The 12277-nt window shown below is 38.1% G+C and overlaps 1 protein-coding gene across 1 annotated transcript in view; it reads right to left on the bottom strand.

Annotated features, from left to right (window-relative positions):
• The window catches only part of LOC115223271 (transmembrane protein 258), a 29831-nt gene that overhangs the window by 7398 nt on the left and 10156 nt on the right, over positions 1–12277 (bottom strand). The window contains exon 2 of the mRNA XM_029793777.2: positions 3332–3444. Within this exon, the coding sequence (XP_029649637.2) occupies positions 3332–3444 (113 nt within the window). The remainder of the gene's footprint in view (positions 1–3331; positions 3445–12277) is intronic.

The raw sequence follows: 12277 nt of genomic DNA, 5'->3' as shown, positions 1-12277 counted from the left end.
GTATTTATGTATGTATGTATGTATATATGTATATATATATATATATATATATATATTATGTATGTACGTGTGTTTATATATATGTGTGTGTATGTACGTAGCGGACCATTTAATATTATCTACGTATGTTTTTCTTTCATAAAAATGATTAGAAAACAGAGAAAATTATTCTTGTAAATATTTGTAAGAAAATAAGTCAGAGAAATATAACAGGAAATTTTACAATTTCTGTAAAAATGGTTGTAAAAAAGACAAAAATAAAACTGTTATCTGATCTTTTGCAAAATATTGAAACAGTTTAATTAATTCCATTTAAATATATTTTTAAAACATAATTTGAAGAAAACTGATATTTAGCATTTGTTTTATAAAGCTATTACATTAAAATCCAATAATTATCTAAGAAAAAGCATTTGTTAATTAAAAAAATTAAATTGTGAAATGAGAGTTAATTACGTAGGCCATACTGTAGCAAATTTTGACAGTGTGAAAGATGTTTGGGTGGTTTGTTCAGAGATCCCACCTGGTGACAACTGGTCAAAGTGACCATCACCTTTGAAAATTGGGGAATCCTAGAAGAAATTTGACTAAGGTTTGCTTCTCTTTTAATTAACCCTTTAGTGTTTAAACTGGCCACATCCAGCTCCCCAAAATTCTACCTGTATCATTTTTAAACCAGCCTGATCCAGCCTTTCACACCCACCCCACAATGTCATTCTAAGAAAACAATAATCACACCATTGCTACAAGATAAAGCAGGATAAATTCAAATCCATTTGATAGAATAATCTGAATGCTAAAGGGTTAAACCAGCCAATTCCACCCTAAATATTCTGTTTTATGTTCAAACTGGCCAGATCAAGACTCTCACACTTACCCTACAATGTCATCCGATTATAAACATGAGTGATGTTTCTCTGTCTGTTATGCTTTTATGTTTACCTCCTCCTAGACTGTTGGTGCAAGGACAACGAAACTCAAACCAGCAATTCCCCTAATCCCAGGGAATGTCCTCAGGGTGTCTTTTTTTTAAGGGCCGCCTAATTGGGACACCACTGACGCCCTATTTTTACTGCATTTTAAACTAAATACATGGCATTGGCAATCAAATTGGAGCAATGACAATAAATTTCATACCATGAACTCCTACGGAGTATATGTCTTGCAAACAACTTGCACATGCAAGTGCTACCAGTCAAAAACTCCGCATACCAGAAGCCAGCAAGTGTATGGGGTCATCAGGAGAGAATGCGTGCCGTTTTGGGGCCTACCTCTCGACGGCATCAATGCGCACCGGCCCTCCCACTCACTGATATGAGGCCCCGCTTGCTAGATCAGCTGGTTATCAAATAAAGCTCAATATCCTAGTCATCGTTCATCGTCTCTTTTTAACCAAATCCAGTGGCTAGCCTTCTCCACTGTAGTTTGGATATCGGTCATGGTGGTATTGACTTTACGATGAGTTAGGCCCAATGATAACAACAGTCGTCTCACACTGTGTCCAACAAACCCTCTACATCCAACTTCGATTGGAAAATGCTCTGCTTTCCAGCCTGCGTCTTCACATTCCTCGAGGTTTACATAACGGTTCAATTTCTGAAAGGCCACTTAAATGGGGCCTCACCGACCCCCCCCCCCACTATTTTTACTGCATTAACCTCGCCCCTATCCTTATTGATTAAACATCAGTGCTTAGCACATTTTCAGAAATAAGTTTGGCCATTCTAAATACCTTCACGTACATTCAAAGCTAGATAAAGAGTTATAACAGGTACGTTTCAGGTGTTCAGGTGTGGATATTTATATTTTGTAGTTTATTGAAACTTATGTCTATTTCTACAAATAAACAATCACATCATCTTTGAAAGCTCAAAGCTATGAGACACTGCATGATTAAGTTAAAGAGTTAAATATTCCATTCCAAGCCAAACATTCTACTTGTTTTACGGTCAAACTGTCAAGATCTGGCCTTTCATACCCATCCTACAATATCATTCTCAGAATATACAAAGATATCATTGAAATCTCAACGCTCTGAGATAATGCACAATTAATTCAAAACAGCGTGAATAAACAAGGATATATATGACAGAGTAATCTGAATGCTAAGAGGGTTAAAACAGCGATACCCAGCCCAGATAAGGCAAATTGTTTCAGTGTGTTTTGAGTAGATTGGGTGGAGAAGAGACGACTCCATTCAGGCAGGTGTTTGGTAACACCACCACATCCCTAAATCTCTGTCTACCGTCACATCAACCAATACTGTACTAAAACTGCCATGTCGGTAACACCACTACATCACTAATACTGTAGTAAAACAACTACATCCATAACACCAACACATCACTAATATTGTACCAATAGCATTCACACCTTTAATACCGTATGGCGAGCTGGCAGAATCATTCGCACACCGGGCGAAATGCGTAGCTGTATTTCATCTGCCATTACGTTCTGAGTTCAAATTCCGCCGAGGTTGACTTTGCCTTTCATCCTTTCGGGGTCGATAAATTAAGTACCAGTTACGCACTGGGGTCGATGTAATCGACTTAATCCGTTTGTCTGTCCTTGTTTGTCCCCCTCTGTGGGTAGTAAAGAAATACGTATCAATAACTAACTGGCCCTCTATTGGTTGCTATGATGAGTGTTCCAGTTGATCCGATCAACAGAACAGCCTGCTCATAGAATTAATGTGCAAGTGGCTGAGCACTCCACAAACACATGTACCCCTAATGTAGTTCTCAGGGAGATTCAGCGTGACACAGAATGCGACAAGGCTGGTCCCTTTGAATTACAGGTATGCTCGCTTTTGCCAGCTGAGTGGACTGAAGCAACGTGAAATGAAGTGTCTTGCTCAAGGTCACAATGCACAGCCAAAAATTGAACTCAAAACCATGAGCCAAACAACCTAACCACTAAGACATGAGCCCTCACACCCTCTTCAGTCAGTGAACTACGTGTGTAACGAACACACGTGTACCCCTAACATAGTTCTCAGGGAGATTCAGTGTGACACAGAATGTGACAAGGCTGGCCCTTTGAAATACAGGTACAACTCATTTTTGCCAGCTGAGAGGACCGGAGCAATGTGGAATAAAGTGTCTTGCTCAAGGACACAATGTGTTGCAAGGAATTGAACTCACTACCTTATGATCACAATGTGACTACCCTAACCACTAATCCATGCACCTCCACACTGTATCAATACATTCACATTAATAACAGCAGCACAGCATTAACCCTGTGTCAATACGGAGAGACACACTAACAACTGGCGCCACAACAACCATCGACCGACGACGCTGCTCTCTGCAATTCACCAAAAGGATACACAAAGAACCAAGCCATGAAGAAGATTCCAATCCCCAACAACACCACCGTCAAATGGGGGAAGACAGCAGGGTTGATAGGGCTGACAAAACGGTTCATTGATTCCAGCGTTGTCTGAAAAATAAGAAGAAACACACACAGGTGAGTTGATTCAATTAGAAATCATGATGGAACTGGTTAATTACAAAACAATGGTCAGTTCGTAAATTATAAAACTTGCAGGAGTTTGTTAATTACAGTAAAAGGTGAAATTTGCTCGTTACAAGAACACAGCAGAGTTTACGTAATTATAAGACATGGTGGAATTCACAGGATTACTAAACAGGGCGGAGTCGGCTAATTACAAGACATAGTAGGATTTAAATAAATTCCAATATATGGTGGAGTTTCATTGATTTTCATTAAATGACTAAGTCAGAGGAATAGTAGAACTTCTGAGACTGACGGATGGAATTGGCACCTATAAAATAAATATTCTGAAAGTACAAGTCTCCATACTCTTTTTTATTATGTATGACCATGGCCTATGCTAAGGGTGTAACCAGTCCACTTGTGCATGCCTTTCCTTCATTGGACACTAAACTCTGCTTGTGAAGACCAGTTGAGGCAAGTGAAATCGAAGTCGAAATCAAATTCAGTGACTGGCATCCGTTGCTAGTGGAGCGCTAAGAGTACCATACGAGTGAGATCGTTGCCAGAGCAACAAGCTGGCCTTCGTGCCGATGGCACGTTAATCATACCATTCAAGTGTGATCATTAACGCGTCACCTTAGCAGCAATTGTGCTGGTGGCATGTGAAATATTCGAGCAAGGTCGTCGCCAGTACCGCTGGACTGGCTCCTGTGCAGGTGGCATGTAAAAAGCACCATTTGGGCATGGCCATTACCAGTACCACCAAACTGGCCCTCGTGCCGGTGGCACGTAAAAGCACCCACTACACTCTCGGAGTGGTTGGCGTTAGGAAGGGCATCCAGCTGTAGAAACTCTGCCAGATCAGATTAGAGTCTGGTTTGTCAGACCTCAGTCAAATCATCCAACCCATGCTAGCATGGAAAGCGGACGTTAAATGATGATGATGATGACATATATATATATATATATATATATATATATATATATATATATATTGTTACTATTATGTTAAGCTGAGGTATGTTGAAATTTGGCCAAATGCATATTTTTCAATATTTATTTTTGCTTGCAATAAGCAGTTCTTTCAGTCAAACTATCGTATCTCCAGCTGCTCCAGATGCCAAGATACCAAAAATTGTCAAACTGTAGAACAACAGTTTTGTGATGGAATGGCGAAAATATTTCTTTGTTTTCTGAAAAAGCAACATTTTGGACTTACGACACTTTTACATAATAGTAATGATAATTATTTAGGTATGTGCATCTTTGTGTCTGTGTTTGTCCCCCACTGTTGCTTGAAAACAGGTGTTGGTGTGTTTACGTCCCTATAGTTTAGCAGTTTGGCAAAAAGAACTGATAGAATAAGTACCAGTTATTAAACTAGTCCAGGAACCTTGTGAAACCACCTCATATATGAGTATGTATGTGTATATATATACACACATATATATATATATATATATATATATATATATATATATATTATGTCAGGTTACTCTTGAGTGCTACTGGTAACATGTAACCCAGTACAATCTGTTGCATGGTCGGGTCGGCGGCGACTAAACCGGCAACCCCACCAAGCTTGCTTGGTGAAGAGGGTGTTTATTGAACACCCTGCGGGATCAAAAACAGAACCCGTCAACGGCCATCCAATAAATGTCTTAAGGATGTATCATGCGCGAGGACATAGAAATAATCGAACTGAATACCCGATCGTGTGGTTAAACCATTGGGAGTGAAGGACTCCTAGCCTTTGTTAGGGCATCCTTCTAAGAGAAGGTAACTCAGGTAACTGGGATGACTCCGACATAAAACCTGCGGCTCAGTGGTTACTGATGATGTTGACTTGTTCTTCTTTTCGGATCATGGCTGCTGTTGCTTAGTGAGTGGGATTGACTCAATGCACAGCTTTTCCTCACTTTAAAAAAAAAAAATCTTCTTGCACAGGCATTGAACGATAACATTGATTAAGCTTCGTGCAATGGCCATACTCAATAACGAGGGGGCAGCCACCATATATATATATATAATTATTAATTCCTGTAATGTTTATATAGATAGGTTGTAGGATTTGATGTGTTTATAATACAATCGCTGAAGGTTTCCTTAGGTTTAGCATTTTCTCTCTCTCTCTATATATATATATATAGGTAATGTAATTTTATGTGTTTAATTAAAAAAAATTTTTTAATTTGTTTATTTTTTGTATTCTTTAAAAATATATTTGTAATTTATATATCTTTATTATATTTTTATTTTATTATATTTGTATTCAAATTCTTATTTTTCTATTTAATAGGACTTATAATATGTATTTTTAGCATTGATCCGTTAATAATAATAAAAATAAGATAAATAGCCTGAGGACGCACTGGTGGAATTATGAATTAGGTATAGCGTTTATAAACTCCCCACCAGTGCAGAAACACGGGTAGCATTGATTAAAAGTACCTTCTTTCCCCACAGACTAGTAACAGCTAAGTTATATAGATTTTTTCAAATAATTTTATTGTATTTTATAGTAGGTTTTTTTAAAATGCTTATATTATTTTATTGGACATAACTTTCTGTGTGTATTCCTTACAATAAGGTTATCCTGAAATAGGAGTTGTGGTTCTATTGGTAAAATCCCAAATTTGTAATAATATTATGTATATATATAGATGTATACATGTATACATATAGATGCATATGTATATATGTGTATGTACAGACTTATATGCATATATATGTGTGTGTGTATATATATATATATGTATAGATTCATGTATGCATTATATATGTGTATATATATGTGTACATATATATATATTTATTTTTTTAAATGTATAGATGTATATATATGTGTTTGTGTGTGTATATATATATATAGCTTGAAACACGTGTACTGCGATATCCTTTGTGTTCCGTTTTTAATTTATATTTGATATATATATATATATACACATATATAAATCAACATTTTAATATCCTAATGCTGATGAGCCAACTAATGTGCTTCTCCATTTCCTTATTTATGCAGGTGGCACATAAAAAGCACCCACTACACTCGCGGAGTGGTTGGCGTTAGGAAGGGCATCCAGCTGTAGAAACTCTGCCAGATCAGACTGGAGCCTGGTGCAGCCCCTGGCTTCCCAGACCCCGGTCGAACTGTCCAACCCGTGCTAGCGCGGAAAACGGACGTTAAACGATGATGATTAATATGTATATATGATTACTCTTCAGTGCTGGAAGTATAAACAAGTAGTTGATAGCTTCTGCTACCCAGGTGACCAAGTCTGTAGTGTGTGTGTGTGTGGGGGGGGGTGACTGCTCTGAGAGCATTGCCACTGGAATAAGAATAACCTGGGCTAAGTTCAGAAACCTCCTAACTCTGCTGGTAACAAAGGTCCTCTCACTCAGAGTTAAAGGTAGACTGTACGATGCATGTGTGCAAACAGCCATGCTAAACAGCAGAGAAACATCAGCCATGACTGTTGAGGACATGCGAAGGCTTAAAAGAAGTGAACCTGGTATGATCCGTTGAATGTGTTATGTCAGTGTGCACACACGACAGAGTGTAAGCATCCTGAGAGAAATGTTGGTCATAAGAAGCATCAGATGTGGTGTGCAAGAGAGACGACTGCGCTGGTATGGTCATGTGCTGTGTATGGATGAGGAGAGCTATGTGAAGAAGTGTCACATCCTAACAGTGGAAGGAACCCGTGGAAGAAGTTCCTTTTAATGGATGTTAAATGATGATGATGATGATATATATATATATATATATATATATATATATATATTAATAAAAGAAATAAAATATATGCATATATATAAACATATATGTACGTACCTACCTCTACATGTACATATACACGCATATATGAGTACAGGACACCAAAGGGACGTCGAACACAAAGAGAAACGAAAACATAGACACAAACCAAGGAACTGGACATTTTTTTAAAAACAAAAAATGGAGTACAGGACAGTTAACACAACGAAAAACCCCTTCTTCAGTCGCTAAGGTTTCATCTACTCTCTGTTTCGAAGGATAAAAGCGAGACGTATCTTCGACAAGAAACTTTCCTTCCTGCGAAAAGCAAATCAATTAAAATCCTGAGATCTTTTCGCAGAGGGGTAAAAAAATGGTAAAAAAACGAGACAGTAATGACAGTACAAAAATATAAACAGTAAAAAAATATATATAACAGTAAAAGACAGGACAGGGAGAACAAGATAAGAAGGGCTGTTGACGCCGAACGAAAAAGTATTGCAAACGCTGAATTTTTTGTGAACGACGAGAGAGCAGGAAAAGTCGTCCAGTAGCCTTAAAAGGCGGGCGAGAAAGACCGTTAGCAGTTACGGCGGAAGTATCGTCGCAGATGGACGACGGGAATGGGGGAGGAGGAGCAAGAGGAAGGGAGAGAAGAAGGGGAATGGTGCGAGGAGACCATGAAGAATGATGAGGGGGAGAGAGAGAATGAAGAATGAGAGAGAGAGGAAGAGACAAGTTAAGTGAGGGAAAAAAGACGAAAAGGGGATGGGATAGAAAGAAAGAAAGAAAGGGCAGAGTGCGCGTGAGAGTTAATATCAAGGCGAACTTGATATACAGAACAATCTTACTTAAGAGGGTGCGTGCGTTTAGTCGTATAATATGTTAATAAAATAGAACATATGCATATATATAAACATATATGTACGTACCTACCTCTACATGTACATATACACGCATATATGAGTACAGGACACCAAAAGGACGTTGAACACATAGAGAGATGAAAAACATAGACACAAACCAAAGGAACAGGACATCTTTTTAAAAACAAAAAATGGAGTACAGGACAGTTAACACAACGAAAAACCCCTTCTTCAGTCGCTAAGGTTTCAATATATATATACACACACACACATACATACATATATATATATACATACATACACACACACATATATATATATATACACACATCATCATTTAACGTCCATTTTCCATGGGTTGGACGGTTTGACCAGGGTCTGGAAGCCATGTAGGCTGCACCAGGCTCCAGTCTGATTTGGCAGTGTTTCTACAGCTGTATGCCCTTCCTAATGCCAACACACACACACACACATATATATATAATAATAATAATATTAGGGAGTATAACTCCAAACTTAAAGGGAAAAATTCAATTTAGTATTAAATCAAATTTCACAATATAAATATATAATATATATAAATTTGAGAAAACCCACTATTATGCAATTCAAACATTTTTGCTTGTAATAGCCAGTTCTTTCGGTCAAATTATTGTATCTCCAGCTGCTTCAGATGCCAAGATATCAAAAATTGGAGACACAAGGCATGTTATAAAAACCTGAATGGATCCTTGTCTCTAACACAAGAAACTATCAAAAGCTCATACAAACACTAGAAGGAAAGCTTCACACACATACACACATGTTCATATGCACATACACACATGCTCCCATACCCACGCACACGCGGGTCCACATAATTTTAAGCTTGCCCACACAAACATTCACATGTGCTCACTCCCATTCACTCATACACAAACGTGCTTGCAGACCCTAGTTCAGCCGGGTCACCGTTGTTATCTCCCTTCCACTCAGCTTCTTTCTTCCGGTCACCCCATCATGTTGAACCATTAATCCTAACACATTTTTTTACCTCTGAACCCTTTCTGTCGAAGAGCACAGGTTCGAAATGTCAAAGAATTTTCAATTCTTCCCAAGCATCAAATTAATACACCTGCTTGTTGTTCCCTCACCTGTCATCATCATTTGTTTTCTGTAAATTTAAACTATGTATATATATAATATATATATATATATATACATATTTATATACATATTTATTTATATATATATTTATTCATATTTATATATATATATATATATATATATATATATATATATATATATATTATATATATATATAAAGTTAATCCAAACAAGAAAACACAAAAAAAACACAACAACGCGAGGACGTGGAACAAATAAAGTATTATTGGACGCTCAGGAAGAAGGGAAGAAGGAGGGTTCAACGTTTCGAGCGGAGCTCTTCGTCGGAAACAAAGGAGAAGGAAAGATCCCGAGAAGGGAAGAGAGAGGAAAAAAATCGCCAGCGGTACTCACGAGGTCACATATTGAAATGTATGTATATATATATATATATAGTACGTTTAAATATTTGTTGTGCAAGATTTTTTATGTGAAGTCGTGTGTTGAAACAGATATTGTTATATTTCGGAATGGTCATTTTGCCAGTTTAGCCAATAAAAACACACGCACTATATATTTGGTGTTATTTTGCTTCAGTGATATTTATTTTTTACATTAATCTTAATCTTATTTCGGCCAAAGTTCTTTCGTCACACTCCTGTGACACTCTTTGGCCGAAATAAGATTAAGATTAATGTAAAAAATAAATATCACTGAAGCAAAATAACACCAAATATATAGTGCGTGTGTTTTTATTGGCTAAACTGGCAATATGACCATTCCGAAATATAACAATATATATATATATATAATATATATATATATAATATATATATATATATATATATATATATATATATATATTTATATATCTATATATAGCAACCATTTGTGTATATAATCAACCTTATATTCATTTTTTTACAAGCGTCGAACGAGTAGCGTACGATACAGGCAAGAAAGTAATATTTCAAATGCAGTTTTCTCATTAAAACAGCAGAAAACTTGGGTGTTATTGCCCTTATAAGGCTTGCTTGCAAGATTCCTGATGTGAAATTGCGTGTTGAAACACATATTGTTACATTTCAAGATTGTCATTTATCCCCATCAAATAAACACATGCACTATATACTGTATCAGGGGTTTCCAACCTGGGGTCCACAAGGATGAGCATATTAAAAGGGGTCTGTGGGAAAACTCATTTAAGTAAAAGGGTTGGGAACCATGGTGCTACAGCCCTGATTTTCACTTCAGCTTTATTGTTGTTCGTATTTTAGAGTCCTTTGCCTGAAATCTTTTGTCACACATCCTGTGACCACTTCAGTGGTTCCCCATCCCACATGTCCCCTCTTGTTCTGTTTAGTCAGTATGTGTTTATATCATCATCATCATCCTTTAATGCCCATTTTCCAAACTGGCATGGGTTGGACGGGCTGACAGGAGCTGGTCAGCTGGAGAGCTGCCTGGGCCCCCTGCCTGTTTTGACATGGTTTCTATGGATGGAGGCCTTTCCTAGCGCTAACCAATTTACAAAGTGTACTGGGTGCTTTCTACATGGCACTGTCATGGGAGTTTTTTTTTATAAGGACACCAAGTAACTCCCAAGCCTAGATCCTTTAACAGGGTGAGGGTACAGCGTTGAGTGAGGTAGTCACTGCGTCAGGTGTTGAGAGATAAAAGCACAATAGAGGACCACTACATAGTTTGCAAGATCATAGATGATATTCAGTGGTTTACTATACAGAACTGGTGCTATGATAAAATGAACCAAGTGCAGTGGTTGGAGAATGGATGGAAATAAGGTGAGATCAAAAGAAAACTTCAGTCTCATGACAACTTTTCTAGCCCAACGACATGATGAAATGAACCCGGCATACTCTGTCAAGTAATAGGGGAGATAGAGACACGATAGGATAGTGATGGCTTTTTAGGTTTGATGGGAACAAGACAACCTCCTTAGTGCTGGCGCCAAGACAAAACCCACGACAACCAACCTGAAGGGTGGTTACCAAATTAATGGCAGTCAGTGAACTTAATGATTATCTTATATCTTTTACTTGTTCCAGGCAATAGATATCGTGGCCATGCTGGGGCACTGACTTGAAGAAATTTTTTTAGTCAAATGAATCAACCCCAGTACTTTTTTTTAAAGCCTAGTATTTATTCTATTGGTCTCTTTTGCTGAACTGCTAAGTTACAGGGACATAAACACTCCACCACTAGTTGTCAAGTGGTGGTAGGGACAAACACAGAAACACACACATAGATATATATACACACACACACACACATATACACATGACAGTCTTCTTCCAGTTTCCATTTACCAATCCACTCACAAGGCTTTGGTTTGCCTGAGGTTATATATTTCTTTACTACCCACAAGGGGCTAAACATAGAGGGGACAAACAAGGACAGACAAAGGGATTAAGTCGATTACATCGACCCCAGTGCGTAACTGGTACTTAATTTATCGACCCCGAAAGGATGAAAGGCAAAGTCGACCTCGGCAGAATTTGAACTCGGAACGTAACGACAGACGAAATACTGCTACGAATTTCGCCCAGCGTGCTAACGTTTCTACCAGCTCGCCGCCTTGGTTTGCCTGAGGTTATAGTAGAAGACACCTGCCCAAGGTGCCATGCAATGGAACTGAACCTAGAACCATGTGGTTGAGAAGCAAGCTTCTTACAACACAGCCACGCCCATGAAATTGGGTGTGAAGTTTACAGGAAAGTTAATCATAGATTTGATGCAATGAGTGTTTGTGCTTGAGCATAAAAGCATCCAGATGTGCCAGTCCTGTGAGACGGAGTGGCTGTTCCAGGCCATCTCGATCGTCCCATCTCCTGGGGCAAAGCTGTTTGCATTGTGTTTACTGGGACCATGAAGTGATCTGAAGTACAGGAAACTGTATGTTCTACAGCATCAATGCCCACTTCTTAAGCAAGGCAGCTACAAGAGAACTCACTTGAGAAGGTCTTTGATGCAGTTCCATAATCTGTTGGTCACTCAGGAAATGGATGGGTAGAGAAATGGCTAATGAGAGCCCTGACAGCCATATACAGAGGTGTTATTAGCAAAGTGGGAGTTAATAACCAGCTAA

This window comes from Octopus sinensis, linkage group LG22 (assembly GCF_006345805.1).
Source record: "Octopus sinensis linkage group LG22, ASM634580v1, whole genome shotgun sequence".
Taxonomy (NCBI): Eukaryota; Metazoa; Mollusca; class Cephalopoda; order Octopoda; family Octopodidae; genus Octopus; species Octopus sinensis.
Note: the sequence above shows the minus strand (reverse complement) of the source record. Positions and strands in the feature narration are given on the sequence as shown.